This window comes from Notechis scutatus, chromosome Z (genome assembly GCF_049901735.1).
Source record: "Notechis scutatus isolate UNSWTSFEM ecotype Mainland chromosome Z, rNotScu1.2, whole genome shotgun sequence".
Lineage (NCBI taxonomy): Eukaryota > Metazoa > Chordata > Lepidosauria > Squamata > Elapidae > Notechis > Notechis scutatus.
Window position 1 is genome coordinate 52,447,572 of NC_142025.1, and position 16,190 is coordinate 52,463,761.

General features: G+C 33.6%; 1 protein-coding gene across 5 annotated transcripts in view; it reads left to right on the forward strand.

Moving 5' to 3' along the window:
• Positions 1–16,190, forward strand: part of CMTM7 (CKLF like MARVEL transmembrane domain containing 7) — a 30,789-nt gene that overhangs the window by 3,395 nt on the left and 11,204 nt on the right. For 4 of the 5 annotated variants that reach the window (XM_087946555.1, XM_087946558.1, XM_087946556.1 and 1 more), the window contains exon 2: positions 4,553–4,726. In XM_087946555.1, coding sequence (XP_087802681.1) covers positions 4,553–4,726 — 174 coding nt within the window. Of the gene's footprint in view, positions 1–4,552; positions 4,727–8,739; positions 8,922–16,190 lie in introns of all 5 variants that reach the window. The other variant, XR_015745832.1, reaches the window with a different exon arrangement.

Genomic DNA, 16,190 nt, shown 5'->3' on the forward strand with positions numbered 1-16,190 from the left:
GTATATATATATGTATAAATATGTATATATATACATATATAAAATTTATATTTAACATAAAAATATTAAATATATTAGCTTTTAAAACAATTCGTATTAGTGGTCCTCAGGATTTAAAAGTATGAGTTTGGTGGTCCCTGAGATCCAAAGGTTGGCGACCCCTGCTCTGGAATGTTTAACTATGTCTTGCCTAGCCAGTATGGTTAGATCTAAGTCATATCACTTTTTTCAGTGCTGTTTTAACGGGCTAATGCGAGGAAAATGGCAACATTTGTCAATTTATAGAATGCATATGATGCAGTGGATTTAGAAAATGCATTTTGCAGTGTAGAATATTCTCTGCAAATATGAAGTTGAATGTTGACTGCCAAATGTAATAAATACAACATAAAGAGGAACTAAAAAGCCTGTGTGAAAAAAGTAGAAATTGAACAGTAAATAAGGAGAATGTGTGATGTTCTATTGATTGATTAATGCTTGACTTGATGTGCTGGAGCTTGATGTCTTGCATAGATCCGTGTACAGTATATAAGTAAAGTTTTATTATATCATAAAATACAGTGAAAATGAAGATTTAAAAAGGTGGGTACAGAATGGGCAAGACTGAAGAAAAAAAGTGTTGACTTCTTACTATTTCCAATGCAGTAAAATACTGCTACAATTACAACTTCAACTTTTTACATTACTTACAATTATTACAAATCAGTTCTGTAACTACAATTATTAAATTTTCAAACTAAATTCTAATTTCATTTTTTTATTTCAAGACTAAAAACCAGAAGCCATAAACAAGACCAAATAAAATATATTTCTTTGAAACCGTTTGCCATCTTAACCAAATACAAACCAAAAGAAGCAATTTTATTTTTGTCGCAAACTAGTTCATTTTGAGCCTTAGGTTTTCTTTCTACTTTTAATACAAAAAAAGACATTTTTTGTCTTTCAGTTTATCAGAGAGTTCTTTATGCAGCTATGATGGTTTCTTTTGAGAGCTGTTATTTTTCTTCTTCTGCTTTTACAATCTCACTTTCAAAGTTTCCCAAGCTTTTGCCGGTTGTTTTCCCCTAAGAATTCTCATCAATGGAATGAGCTCTTTATTTTTATTTATTTATTTGATTTGCCAATTGTTTACAAGATAATAAGTATAAGTGTATACATAGTTGTGAATACATGAAATGGGTACATATAAGAAAAATAAAAGAAGAATAAGAGAAACAATAGGACAGGGACGGTAGGCACGTTGGTGCGCTTATGCACGCCCCCTACAGACCTCTTAGGAAAGGGGTGAGGTCAATAGTAGACAGTCTAAGGTTAAAGTTTTTGGGGTTTTCCCAAGTCTTCCCAAGCTCTTTATAGATTTATTGAAATCAGCTCTTCTGAAGTCTCTAGTCTGGCTTTGCTTGAGCTTGCATAAAGTTGAATTTCAATATTGCATGGTGACTCCTCTCCCCACAGTTCCTGTAACTTCATCACCTTCTATAATTTAATCTCTGTTAGTGAGAATAAATCTAGTATGGCTCACCCTTTATTTCCCTTCTCTATTTTTGTGAGACAAAGATGCCTGCTATGCTTGTCAGAAATTTGTTTGATCTTATTTACAACATTTGAAAACTTATAGTATTTGAAAGTTTCTGCATTAACAAATCATTATTATCCCCCAAAATAATTTGTCAGTAGAATAAAATTACTAGTAATTTTCTCTGATTGTTATCGTTCAACTTGTTGTTAAAACAAGAAGTTTATATATTTGTTTCCTGTTGCAAAGAAAACTAGAAAGTGACTAATTTTACAGTCAATCACTTCCTCTAAACTAAACAAAATTTTTTAAAAGCATTGCAAAATCTAAAGAAACACCATTCTTGGCATTTTAAAGAATTCAGTATCTTATGGTCACAGACCAGGCATTTGAAGATCTAGAAATTATATACTGCTGAAAATTGTAGTTATCGCATTATTATTTTCTATTGAAAATCCATATTGCTATGTGTCCTGAGTTAAATTCAGTCTCTTCAAGGTTTCTTCAGATTCCCACTTCTTTCAATTGTTTTTAATTCCTCTAATAAAATATGCACATCAAGTGGCAGCATCTAACTAACTTTACCTATCATGAAAAAGTTAAGCAGGATTTGCGATGATTGCTTTTGAATGAAAGCATCTGAAAAACTCATGAATTGGATGGAGAGATTTAAATAACAATCTTGGAAGAAGATAAAGTCACAATATATGAAAATATGTCCATCTAGTCACTTTGATCTCAGCCATTCTTCGATAGGCTCTTTAATATAATAGAATGCCCCACTTTTTCTGAAGACAATTTTGCATTACTATCATGTTAACTGAGAATTATGGAGCATGTGTGGTGTTCTAAGAGAACGAAAATTTCACTTTTCACTAAGTTGAATTTTGTTAAATTTGCAGGATCGATGAAACTTAAAATCTCATATAAAGCTCTTAGCAGTAAAGTTAGGATTTCCATGAATTTTATTATATATTTTATTATATAGTCCTCAATTTATGACCACAATTCAGCCAAACATTTCTATTGCTAGTTTTAGCCCTGTTTTATGAGCTCATAAAATGGGGAAAGCTACTTAACTTCTTGCTTAAGCAGTAAAAAAATTTAAAAATACATTGAATTTTCCATGTTTCATGTTATTCCCAACCAGACTTTCTAAACACTAGAGTTTGGAGCCAAAACTGCAAGAATACTCAAGCCAGAAATATTGGAATCCTCAAACTTATGGATGGCATTAGATTGGGGAAAGTTGGGTGCATGAATATATTTTCATATTTAAAACAATGCAGTTATTCTCGGGTTAAATCAGTCATTTCTTAACCAGTTTATTTTATCACATGTGTTGTGTGATTCATTAAAACATGCAATTGTTTCAGATTTCAGTGCTTGTGCTAATGATAATGGATTGAACAGTCACTCTTTTTCTATTTTAAGAGTGCTGTTGCTGCTGCTTTGTTCTGGTAGTCCTGCTCTCTATGCCTTAAATGATCTAACATATTTCACAGTTCACTCCATCTTTTCAAACTCAAAGACAAGTGAGATTCAGAAGGTAGAAAGATTCAATTGATTTTAAAAACTGCATATCAGTGCTACATGCAGATTCCCCCATTAATTCAGAAGCACTTTTTGTCTTCAGGTCCAAAGCTGAACTGTAAAGTTTAGTTACAGCACTATATAAATAAATTTTCTACTGGCCAACTTAGAAGTATATCTCACAGAGTTTAATGAGATTTTCTCCCAGGTAAAGAATAGTAAAATGTATTAATTTTTATTGATGTTTAAAAATAGAGCCTGCCTTTTTTAATGCAAATATTCTGGGCGGCTTACTACATGCATACATACATATTTACAGTCTATATATAGGTAGTCCTTGACTTAACAACCACAATAGAGCCCAAAATTTCTATTCCTAAGAAACAGAAATTTATTTCTATTAAGAAATTAATAGAAGTGAATTTTCCCGCATTTTATAACTTCCCTTGCCATAGTTATTCACTTAACGGTTGTTAAGTGAATCTTGCTTTCCCATTGACTTTGCTTTTCAGAAGGTTGCAAAAACGGATCACCTGACCGCAGGACACTACAACTGTCATAAACATGAGTCAATTGCCAAGCATCTGAATTTCGATTATGTGATGATCAGAATGCTGCAATGGTTGTAAGTGTGAAAACAGTCATTTCACTTTTCAGTGTTGCTGTAAGTTTGAACGGTCACTAAATGAACTGTTGTAAGTCAAGGATACCCGTATCATCTCTACTCTTAAGAAATTTATAAATGCCAATGAGTTTTTATCATCTTCAACAACCTCTCTCGCTTTACAACTTTACTATGTTGTGCTTTTTATTTTTTTATTATTCACAAAAATAAATATTCTCATTATTGCTTTCTAGGAAACTCAAAACATAGTTTAATACATTGAGGTACATTACTTAGTTCCTATTACTAATTATGTATTTCTTTATTTCTAACTTATTATTTCCACTACAGGTAGTCCTTGACTTACAACTCGTTGCTTGACTACATTTTGGTCACTCAACATCTGGCCATTTGCAGTGTCCATGATGACACAATTGCAATTTATGATGTTGTTCCCAGAGTTCTGAATTTATTTTCTGTTTCTGGTGAAAAATGTCCCATCGCAAATAATGTGTATGCTTAATGATCCTCACAGAAAATGTCATAAAATCAGGCACAGTCATGTGATGATCTACCTTATGACTATCATGATTTATAACTGAAAATGCAGGCTCAATTATGGTCATAAATCAACTAAGAATAACTTATAACTACTGTAGATTACTTTTTAGAGCACACTCTTTTAGTTCAGAATGAGCACTAGATAGAATGAATTCACTAAACGTTCAAATTTGGAAGTATTTGAATGGTTTCTCTTCTCTAGTTCTGAATATTTTTAGTCTTTTAGCTGGATTTTTTTTCCTTTTCAAAATTGTTAACTCTGAATTATTATTCTTGGAGTTGTAGTCTTTCATGCATTCTTTATACAAACTTCTTGTTTTGTTCTATTTCTCCTACAGTTATTGTTGCTGATTGGGTTCATTTGTGTAAGATCTTCACCATGGACAAATTACAATTCATACAGCTACGTTGAAATTGTCTGCATATATGACTTAATTATGATCTTCATTTTTTACATTGTCTACATCTTTAGAGCCTATCGAAAGTTAACTTGCATCAGCTGGCCACTTGCGGTAAGTTCCTCTCCATAACTAAAATCATCTTTGTCAACTTATAGAAAGATTACCATATATTAAATTGTTTTGTTACACTTGTAACTGAACAATAGCAATTCCTATGTAGCATTTTACTCCATTTACTTATTATTTACAATTGCAGCTTCTGATGATACATAGATTCCTGGATCTAAAGAAAATATTAGCACACAGATAGGAACCATTGAATGTCTTCTTTTCATTATAAAGTTATAATGGCCATTTTTTTTATCAATCTGTTTGGGAGGATATGGTTGAAGACTTCTGCAGCCTGCATTTTTAGCAAGGTATTGGGAATAGATGTACAATACATTCTTTGCTACTCATAACTTACTCTGATTTAGTTACCATCCTTGCAGATTGCTTAGATGTGTAATGGTCATACATAATTGCTTAGATGTGTAATGGTCCTTGTATTTCCTGATTTTAGTTCAATTTTTTTCACTGCTATCTTTTCTGTGTAACATTCATTAGGCAAACAAGCCCACCTACCAGTGATAATAAACATACTCGCCAAATAAAGGGGCATTGTATCTTACTGTACAGCAGATAGAATGTCCCATTCTTAGCCCCAGACATCTCTAGATTGGAAAACATGAAGGGATCTACCCATGACTATTTAAAAATGAGGTTGAGTTCTTAGCCATACACCCTCATGGAAAGCAAGATACTTCCAGAGTGTTTTATCCAAGATCTATTGAAAGAAGGTAGCAGAGAAATCTCAACACCTGGATTGTTTCACTTCTCCACCCCCCTCATTCTATTTATTTTCAAGGTTCCTAAGATATAAACTTAAATAGATGAAAGTGTCTTATTCATGGTTCCTGTGTGAATTGATGAGGAGGCTAGTCTCTTAACTGATACAGGAGGAATGTCCTACTTGTTTGAAACTGAATGTCTATCTCCTTATAAAAATACCATTATACTCCATCACTGGTCAATAGGCAAAATAAAGCCAGGTATACCAATTATAAGGCAACTTCATATTTTCAGAATGCTAAATGCAAAACTTTTAATTTATATACTACTAAAATTATCATATATGTAACCTTTAGGTGAAACATTCTGAACCAAAGTACCTCAAATGAGCTAACTACAGAATGCCTCCAAAATCTGGGACCCATGACTCCTGTGGAATTGAAATTTGGCAAATTTTGTAGAACATTTTTTTTTACAACATAACAGTATCATAAAACAGTTTATGACATAATACAAAATATCATAAAACATTTATTCTGGTCAGCTCCTGATGTTTGCTATATATTCAACATGGGCTATTTCCAAGATGGTTAGAGAGTGTCAATGAAGCAATGAACATGGGTTTGAGCAAACTCTGGGAGACAGGGAATGACAGAGAATCCTGGCATCTTCCCAAAGAAGAGGGGGTCAATCTATTTTCCAAAGCACCAGAATGGATGGAAACTAATCAAGGGGAGAAACAATATAGAATTAAGGAGAAATCTGACAGCAAGAAGAATTAGCCAATACATCTCTGAATATTTCCTTGAATCTTAAAAAAAACTTTTCAAGTACATTACAAGCCATGCCATTTGTGAAGGCATTGAGGAATCTGGTACGGAAATACCATATTTTTCACACTGTAAGACGCCCGGGCTATAAGTTGCACATTAGGAGGAGGAGGAGGAAAACAAGAAAAAAAATCTGCCTCTGCCTCCCAGCATCCATCTGGTATCTGGCTAGCGCCCTTGCAGCAAGCAGCCTGGTCAGTTTCAGCACATATCACAGCCCCAACACATAATTTGAACTACAAGGAGGTTCTGATGGACCTAAATCACCTCAGAGGGGTGATGAAGCAAGAGAGCACACTCCATTGATCTCAGGAAGTCCACAAACTCCCTGATCAATCTGGAGAAGGCTCTCAATCTGGCAGGAAAAAAAGACAGCCTGATTGAAGCTGTAACAGCCAGGGATGGGATCCGACTGGTATAACTACCAGTTCTGTTGCTCTGCATCACGTGCGCATGCGTGAGTCATGCAAGTTCAATTTACGACCTGCTGAGCTGCCTGGACAGCTGAGCAGCGCTGCATGCGGGTGTGCAGTGGTTGGAAAAGCCCTTTTTTCCTGCTTTTTCAACTGCAGCTGTGCCGCACAAAGCAGCTGCGGTTGAAAAAGTAGGAAATAAAGGACAGGTAAGGGCCCGGGAGGGCAGATGGGCCAAAACAGCAGCAGACATAGAACCGGTTCTGTGTCTGCTGCTCTTCAGAGCTACCAGTTCTGTAGAGCTGGACAGAACCGGTAGAATCCCACCCCTGGTGACAGCTGACCGATGAAGAAAGCATGAAAGTGTGGGGAACAGTGTGAACGATCTGGGTGAGAGAATTCTAACATCTAACTTCTATTGAGAAACGAACCCCCTGGAAATTAGCCTGGGTGAGAGTGGGACCCAAAAAAGAGGAAGTGGAATTGTTTTCCTTCCACCTCCCAAGAAAAGCGGCAAGCAAGCCTGAGAGCCATTTTTAAAGCTGGAAAGAAGATAAGAGAATTTTTTAAAAGAGTGAATGAACTTTAAAACTAGAAAGCTGGACTGGGGACCTCAAATATAACATTGTCTAACTTGGAAGCTTTTGGGAATTATAAAATTTGGACTTAGAGAATTTTTTTCTTTTGAAAAACCTGGATTGGTTAATGCAATATAAAATAAAAAGGAAGAGAAGGGAGAGAAGCAGTACAACAGTGACATCTGCTGGCAGAAGTTGAGGGCACAAGGGAGGAAATAAAAGAAAATATAACCTTGAGAGGCTGAAGAAGATAAAGGTTGGCTGTTAAAATTAATAACACTTGCACCAGTAAGCTGTTTATGCTAGATACCTGAGACAGAGTGAAATACTGAGACCTTTTAAAATAGTGCAGCTCTTGGGACTCAAGCAGAAGCTAAACAAATAAAGTGAACAGAAGGTGAAAACAGCAAAATATTCTCCTTTTCTTTTACTTTTTGCTCTGAATTCTCCCTTTGAAGATATAAGAAGTTGGTGATTGAATTCTGTGGCTTGGTGGGCCTATGTGGATTACAAATTTTACAAGAGAAGAAGAGAACGTTTTTTGAAGAATGAAGGGGCTAAGTAGTCTAATAATTCTTGGATTACAATTTATATTTTTACTTTTTTCTTGGATTACAAATAATAGTCTCATTTCTTTTTGTGGATTATAATTACATGCCTCTGGGATTACAAGTTTTAAAAAAGTGACATTTTATTTATTTTTTATTTATTTGGTTTGTCAATTGCTCACAAGATAATAGGTATAAGTAAAAACATAGTTATGAATACATGGATACATATAAAAAAATAAAAGAAACAATAGGACAGGGATGGTAGACACATTGGTGCGCTTATGCATGCCCCCTACAGACCTCTTAGGAAAGGGGCAAGGTCAATAGTAGAAAGTCTAAGGTTAAAGTTTTTGGGGTTTGGGGAAGAAACCACAGAGTCAGGTAGAATATTCCAGACATTGACCACTTTGTTGCTGAAGTCATATTTCCTGCAATCAAGTTTGGTGCAATTAACCTTGAGTTTGTATCATTGTTTGCTCTTGTATTGTTATGGTTGAAGCTGAAGTATTCATTGACAGGTAGGACACTGCAATGTATAATTTTATATACTATACTTAGATCGGACCGAAGGTGGTGTAGTTCTAGGTTTTCTAGGTCTAGAATTTCAAGTCTGGTGACATAAGGTATTCTGCAACGAGTAGAGGAGTGAAAAACTCTTCTTGTGAAATATTTCTGGACTTTCTCCACTGTGTTAATATCAGATACATAATGTGGGTTCTAGACTGATGAGCTGTATTCAACATTGTCTGGAGATTGAGAAGAAGAATAAGGAAGAAGGAGAAAGGGACTCTAACATTGAATACTCTGACTCTTGAATAGATTTGTAAAAGGGGAAATTGGATAGGGAAGTTGGTGGTCAATACTGGGGCTGTTGGGATATTGTAATTATTATTTTCAATAATTGGTTTAAATTTATTAAAGCATCCTAAAATGAAGAAAACTACATCTGTGCCATCTTTAGCATCAGCATCAGCAGCATCTAGTCCAGCAGATCATTGGTCACTATGTTGCAGCAAGAGAAAATGAATACGATGCAGTCAGAGATGAAATCTATGATTCAACCCATGCATGAAGACATCAAGAAAAAAATAGAAAAAGTAGAGGTAAAATGGCAAATCTTCAACAAATAATGGTTAAAAATGAACAACATATTCAGAAAGTGGAAGAGAAAGCTGAACAAACAGAAAAGAGTGGAAGAGGTTGACCACAGACTTACATTGGCAAATAAAAGTCAGGAGAGAACAATAATATTATTTGAGATGGATAAGGCTGATTATTACTTGTGGTTTCAAAATATTGAAGAAGAAAAAGGAGAAAATTTGGCAGAGATAATGGCAAATGCCTTAGAGACACCCAAAGAAAAGGTGTTCACCGAGATGGGTGAAATATTTAGAGTTTATAATAGATATGCAACAAGAAACAGATTCCCCAGAGAGGTACATGTGAGATTCACAAAAAGGCAATAAAAGCAGAGATACTACAAAGAGCAAGGGATCACCCCTTAAAGTACAAAGGAAAAAAATAGTAGTCCTAAAACAGATCCCCAGAAGAGTAAGAGAAATAAGAAGGGAATATCAATTTTTGACAAAACAGTTCATTAAGAATGGAGTAAACTTTAGATGGTTTACACCGGAGGGAATATTGGTGATCTGGATGGAGCAAAGACATAGATTGGATTTCATAGAAAAAGCAGAATAATTTTATCATCACTATTTTGTACCACAAGAGGAAATGAGAGTAAGAAAGGAAAAAGAGGATAGAGAAATCCATAGGAGAGACAACAACAAAAAAAGATGAAAGAAAGTCAGAGGAAATAGCAGAGAGAAGGAGCAAAGGCAAAAGAACATAAACAAGAATGACCAGAACAACAGTAAACTTCATAAGAAAATAATTGGAGTATGAAAATATATGTATAGTAGGAGACTTTAATGCAATTGTAGATGTGGAACTAGTTTATAAAACCAGGAAAGTAAATAAAAAAGTTAAGAAAACACTTCCAAAGGCTTTCTTTAAAATGGTGGAAGAATTAGGTATCCAAGATGTATGGTGAGAGATACATCCTAAGGAAAACCAATACTCATTCTATTCAAATAGGCATATGTCTTGCTCAAGAATAGATATGATATGGATGTCAGCTGAATTAAAATTTAATGTACAAGAACTAAGCATAGAAACAAGTAATTGGGTAGACCACAATCCAATAAAAGTCAAATGGAAAGGACAAAAAAAATTAAGATGGATGTTGAACCAATCAATATTAAAAGACAAGGAATTTATTCAATTCATGAAAAATAACTAGTCTTTTTAAAAGAAAATAGAAAAGAAGACACCTCATTACAAAATGTATGGGATACAGTTAAGGCATATACTACCACAAAAAAGTATCTAAAAAATCAAATGGAATTAATAAAACACAAGTTGAATATAATAGATAAAGAAGAATTAACAAAAAAAAAATTAAAATGCTATACAAAACTTTTTTGAAAATGCAAATAAACCAGGAAGGTGGCTGGCATACTAATTGAAAAAGGAGAAAGAAAAAAAACCTGATACATCAATTAATGGATGAGGAAGAAAACCTTTACCATCAAAATGATGATAAAAAGAAAGTGATCCAAAATTACTATGGAAAATTATGACCAAAAGACAGTTTCAGAAGATAAAATAAAACAATACTTAAAAAAAGTGGAGCTACCTAAAATATCTGAAATAGTGAAAGCTATGTTAGATAAATATATAACAATGATGGAATTAACAGAACCAATTAAAAGACAAAAGATTAGTAAAACACTGGGCTTGGATGGTTTACCAGCAGAACTTTACAAAGACTTACAAAATATTCTAACTAAGCCAATTTTGGAAGTGTTCAGTGAAGTATTGTTAGAAATGAAAGTACCAAATTCATGGACGGAAGCATACATCACACTCATACCAAAAGAAGATTCAGATTTACAACAGATAAAAAATTACAGATCAATATCCTTATTGAATGTGGATTATAAAGTATATGCTTCAATAATTGCAGAAAGACTAAAAAGGGTTTTTCAATCAATTTATATATCCAGACCAAAATGGTTTTTTGTTAAGAGACAAATCAAAGACAATATGAGAATAATTTTAAATACATTGGAATATTACGAAGCACATCCAGGAAAACAAATGGCATTGATCTTTCTAGATGCACAGAAAGCATTTGACAATATAAACTGGCAATTCATGCTTGCACAACTAAAAGATGGATTTTGAGGAGAGATTTATTAACATGATTAAGGCAATATATTATAAGCAAACAGCAAAGGTGATGGTGACTGGAGATATGGCAGAGAAGGTCAACATTAAAAAAGGTACAAGATAAGGATTCCCCTTGTCTCCCCTACTATTCATATTGACACTGGAAGTATTAAACAGAAATATTATATAGAGATAAAAAGTATGGAAATAAAAAAAAAGAAAAAATATAAACATCAGGCATTTGCAGATGATTTAGTTTTCATTCTGGAAGACCCACAAGAAACAGGGCCTAAACTAATACAAAAATAGAGGAATGTGGTGAAGTGGCAGGATTGAAAATAAATAAAGAGAAAACTAAAATATTAGTTAAAAATCTCACAGATATGCAGAAAAAAAGAGTTAGTGAAGAGAATAGATTACTAAAAAAGTAAATTACTGAAGGATCTATTTGACAGCAAGATGTGTAACTATTAAGGAAGATAATTATTATAAACTGATGCCAAAAATTAAAGCAAATTTGGAGAAATGGAAAAACCTGCAATTATCATTGATAGGAAGGATAGCTACAATAAAAATGAATATATTACCAAGATTATTATATCTATTTCAAAGAATTCCAATAAAATTGGAAAAGAATATTTTGAGGAACTCAATAAAGTAATGTTAATATATATTTGGCAAGGGAAAAAAGCAAGAATAAGCCTAAAATGCTGCAGGGTTCAAGAAACAGAGGAGGCTTTGGGCTACCGAATTGGGAATTGTATTATCAGACTGCGGTACTCACTTGGGTGAAATAATGAATTGTATTGAGGAACAAAAGACTTGATCCTGGAGGAACATGATTTGCAATTGGGCTGGCATGCCTTCCTGTGGTATGGAAAAAAATAAAATACATGGTTACTTTCAAAGACATATTAGGAATGCATTATTATTAGTGTGGGAGAAAGTCAGAGAACAACATTACTTGAGGATACTAGTTTGGCTTTCAACAATGGAAGCACTGGTTCACCCAATATGGAAAATATTGTTAGATACAAATATATTTTGAATGAAAAGGGGGAACTCAAAATTAAACAAGAATTGAGAGATCAAGAGATTGATATGACATGGTATTCACAAGTGCAGATACATTCTAGATATGAGAAAAATGTTAAACTATATGGTTTTTATAAAGAACTAACAGAACTAGACAAGATATTAACAGGGGCAGAAGAAAGATTGATAAAGAAAATGTACAGCTACCTATTAGACATTAAATTGGAAGGTGAACAAGTGAAGGAGACAATGATAGTATGGGCAAAAAAAATGGCAAAAACTGTGGAACAGGAACTATAACGAAGAAAATTTGTATAAGATGTTCTATAGATGGCATTTTGTGCCAGCGAGGTTGGCAAAGATGTTTAAAGATAAGTCGGCTAAATGCTGGAAGTGCCACCAGATATCTGGGTCATATTATCCTATGTGTGGACATGCCTAAAAGCAAAAAAAATACTGGACAAAAATGCATACATGGATGGAAAAAATGATAAAGCAGCATATTGTTTTAAAGCCAGAAATATTTTTGTAAGGAATTTTACCCGAAAAATATAGTAAGGGAAATGCATATTTAATTATTCATATATTAATTGCAGCTAGAATTGTATTTGCACAAAACTGGACAAGTGAAGAGATCCCCACAGATGAGAATGTGATCAGGAAAATATTAGAGTGTGCAGAAATGAATAGACTAATGCTTGCAATTAAGGAGAAAGAGCAAACTGAATATTATATTCCTAACAAGACAGGAAGCAGCAGATGAAGATAGGCAGAATCACATCAGATACCTGTACACTTAGCACAGCTCTTCCCCCAAGGCTGTGTGCTCTCTCCACTTCTCCCTATATATCAATGACTGCATCTCAAATGATCCATCTTTTAAACTTCTGAAGTTTGCAGATAATACAACAGTCATTGGTCTCATTTGGAATAAGTGTAATATAGGCTTCTGACCATGATTTAGATATCTTTTTCTTTAACATAACTTCATTCATAACTTCTAGCAATGGAAGATTCAACGATTCTTGTAATGTTTTGTAAAATTCTGCCGGAAGTCCATCTGGGCCTGATGCCTTTCCATTATTTTGCTTCTTGAGTGCTTCAGTTAACTCCATCATCGTTATATTGCTTTCTAACATTGTTTCAGTCTCTTTAGGTATCTGAGGTAAATTAGCATTCTGTAAATACTGTTTAACTCTTTCCTCATCAATATTCTCTTGCATATATAATTTCCCATAGAAGTCTCAAATGATTTCCTTCTCTTTACTACCATAGCAAACTTGGCCTTGGTCGTCTATTAATTGCAATATTTTCCTTGATTCTTTCTCCTTTCTCAATTTGTACGCTACCCATCTACCTGGTTTGTTTGCGTCTTCAAATACTTCTGTTTAGCACCTCTAATTTTCTGTGCTAATTCTTCTTTTTCTATTTGACCCATTTTATGTTTAATTATATCCATTTTTAGCTTGATGTCCTTTTTCTGTGGCATTTTCTGTAATTCTTTTTCAAGTCTTTTATACATCCTCTAAGGTCTTAGAGGCTAATCTTTTCATAGTATTTCTTTTCCTTGTATAGTCTATTATCAAGCCTCTAGTATTATTTAACGTCCATCTAGATCTTCCTTTTTGTCCTTTCCATTTAATTGTCATTGGATTGTGATCTGCCCAAGTACTTGTTTCAATATTTATTTCTTGAATATTAGCTATTAATTCTGTTGACATCCATATCATATCTATTCTGGACCATGATAGGTGTATATTTGAATAGAAGGTGTATTGTTTAGTTTTAGCATTTCTTTCTCTCCATGTATCTTTTAAGTTTATTTCATCTACCATTTTAAAAAAAGATTTAGGGAGAGTCTTTCTGTTTTGCTTTATTGTTTTCTGTGCTGTATGGTCCAATTTATTGTCTACAATTCCATTAAAATCTCCCATCATAACTATATTAGCATAGTCCAGTTCAATTATTTTCATATGTAATTTTTTGTAGAATTCTTCTTGCTTGTCATTCGGAGCATAGATTGCAATCAGGAGTGTTTTTGTATTATTGTCCATTATTTCCACCATTAGTATTCTTCCATCATCATCGGTATAGATCAATTTCGCTGGGATAATATCTTTAATGTATAAAACCACTCCTCTTTTCTTGCATTGTGTCAAAGAAGTAAATATTTCCCCTAGTTTTGGCTGTATCAACAATTGTTCATATTTTTTAATATGTACTTCTTGTAGACAAATTATATCAAATTTTAATTTCTCTAATTTATGAAAGGTTTTCCTTCTTTTAACAGCTGAGTTAAGTCCATTTATATTAATTGTAATCAATTTTTTCTCTTCCATGGTTATATTTTGTAGTTAGGTTTAGCAGCTCTTGTAGATCTTAGTTCACGTTGTTCTTTAGCTTCCACCTTTCCACCAACTGCACCTTCTTCTTTTTCAATCGCCATTTGGCAGTCCTCTTGGAATTCAATTAGTGAGATTTCTTTTTCTGCCTCTTTCTCTTTCCCTCCAAAAAATTCTGTATAAAATAATTCCGCTTTCTCAATTGAGTCAATTCTATGTCTCTGTTCTTACCATGTGAATATTAAACCTTCTGGAATCAGCCATCTATAATTCACCTCTGTTTTAAGTAGCATTTTAGTCAGGAATCGGTATTCTCATCTCTCTCACTCTTCTGGGTATTTGTTTCAAGACCACAATCTCCTTGTCTTTGTATTTCAGTGTTTTCTCTCTTGCCACTTGCAATATTTGCGTTTTAATGGCTTTCTTTGTAAATCTAATGTGAACTTCTCTTGGTAAGCTATTTCTCATCACATATCTTGTGAAAACTCGATAAACCTCATCTATTACATCCATCATCTTCTCTTGAGTTATTTCCAAAGCTTCAGCCAGTATTTCTATCATTATCTCAGCTAAGTTTTGTCCTTTTTCTTCCTCTACGTTTTGGAATCTGATAGAATTCTGATCTATCCATCTCCCATCTCAACATACCACTTTTATCTTGTTCAACCACCGTTAATCTATTATCAATATCTCCAATCTTCTTGTCTCTTTGTTTATCTTCTTCAATTTTTTGGAATCTCTCATCATACTTCAACATCATTTGTTGGATGTTCTCCACTTTTTCATTGGTTTTCCCTGTTCTTTGTTCAATGTTCTCTGTTCTTTGTTCAATGTTCTCTATTCTCTTTTCAATATTCTCTGATCTTGCTTGAATATTTTGAATTCCTTGCATAATCATCTGCAGAGTCACTTTTTCTTGTTCTTTTTCTTGCTTTAACATTGTCTGTATTGAACATTGTCCTCCAGATGGGGAGAGGAAGAAGTAGAAGTTGAAGAACCAGGAGCTGTAAATTTCCTACTCATTTTAAGCAATTTAAAATCTTCAGGTTCTTCTAAACCTTAATCCAATTGTGAAGTAACCAATTATAGTTCAAAATAAAAATAGTAGAAAAAAGAAGCCCAATAATAATGATAAAAAAAGAAAAGACAAAATTTCTTCAGGTTCTTGTATACCTTAATCCAATCAGTAGTTAGATGAAGAAAAAGGCTTGAAAAAAAAAAGGAAAAGGAAAAATTCTTCAGGTTCTTCAACACCTTAATCCAATTGAAAGGTCTCAAATAGAAAAGAGTGCATAAGAATAAACCAGAAAGGTAGATGAAAAAACAAAAATACCAGGAAAGGGGGGGGGGGGGAAAGGCTATTTCCTTTAAAAAAAACATTAATACTAAAGCTTTCCCTTTAAAATAATAAGCAAACGTAGAGATTGGACTTCCAAAGAAAAAAAGAAAAAGAAAGACAAGCTCCAACGAAGCCAAAAACCCAAATAGTTATTACAAAAAAAAAAAGATAAAATGAAATACAATAAAGCTGGTGAAGAGGGATAGCACAACTTCGAAAAAGTAAAAAGAGCACACTGCACTTTGTTTAATTATCCAAGGCTCTTATTATAGCTCTCTTCTCCAAAAACTTATCACCTTTTCCCCCCTAGATTTCAACACCAGACTCCAGCTGTTGATAGAAACCCAGAAGAGCACCTGCAATAATACTCTCCCATGCTCTTCCCTCTATCTTATCAAATAGCAATGTCCTTGAAAAAGAGTTTC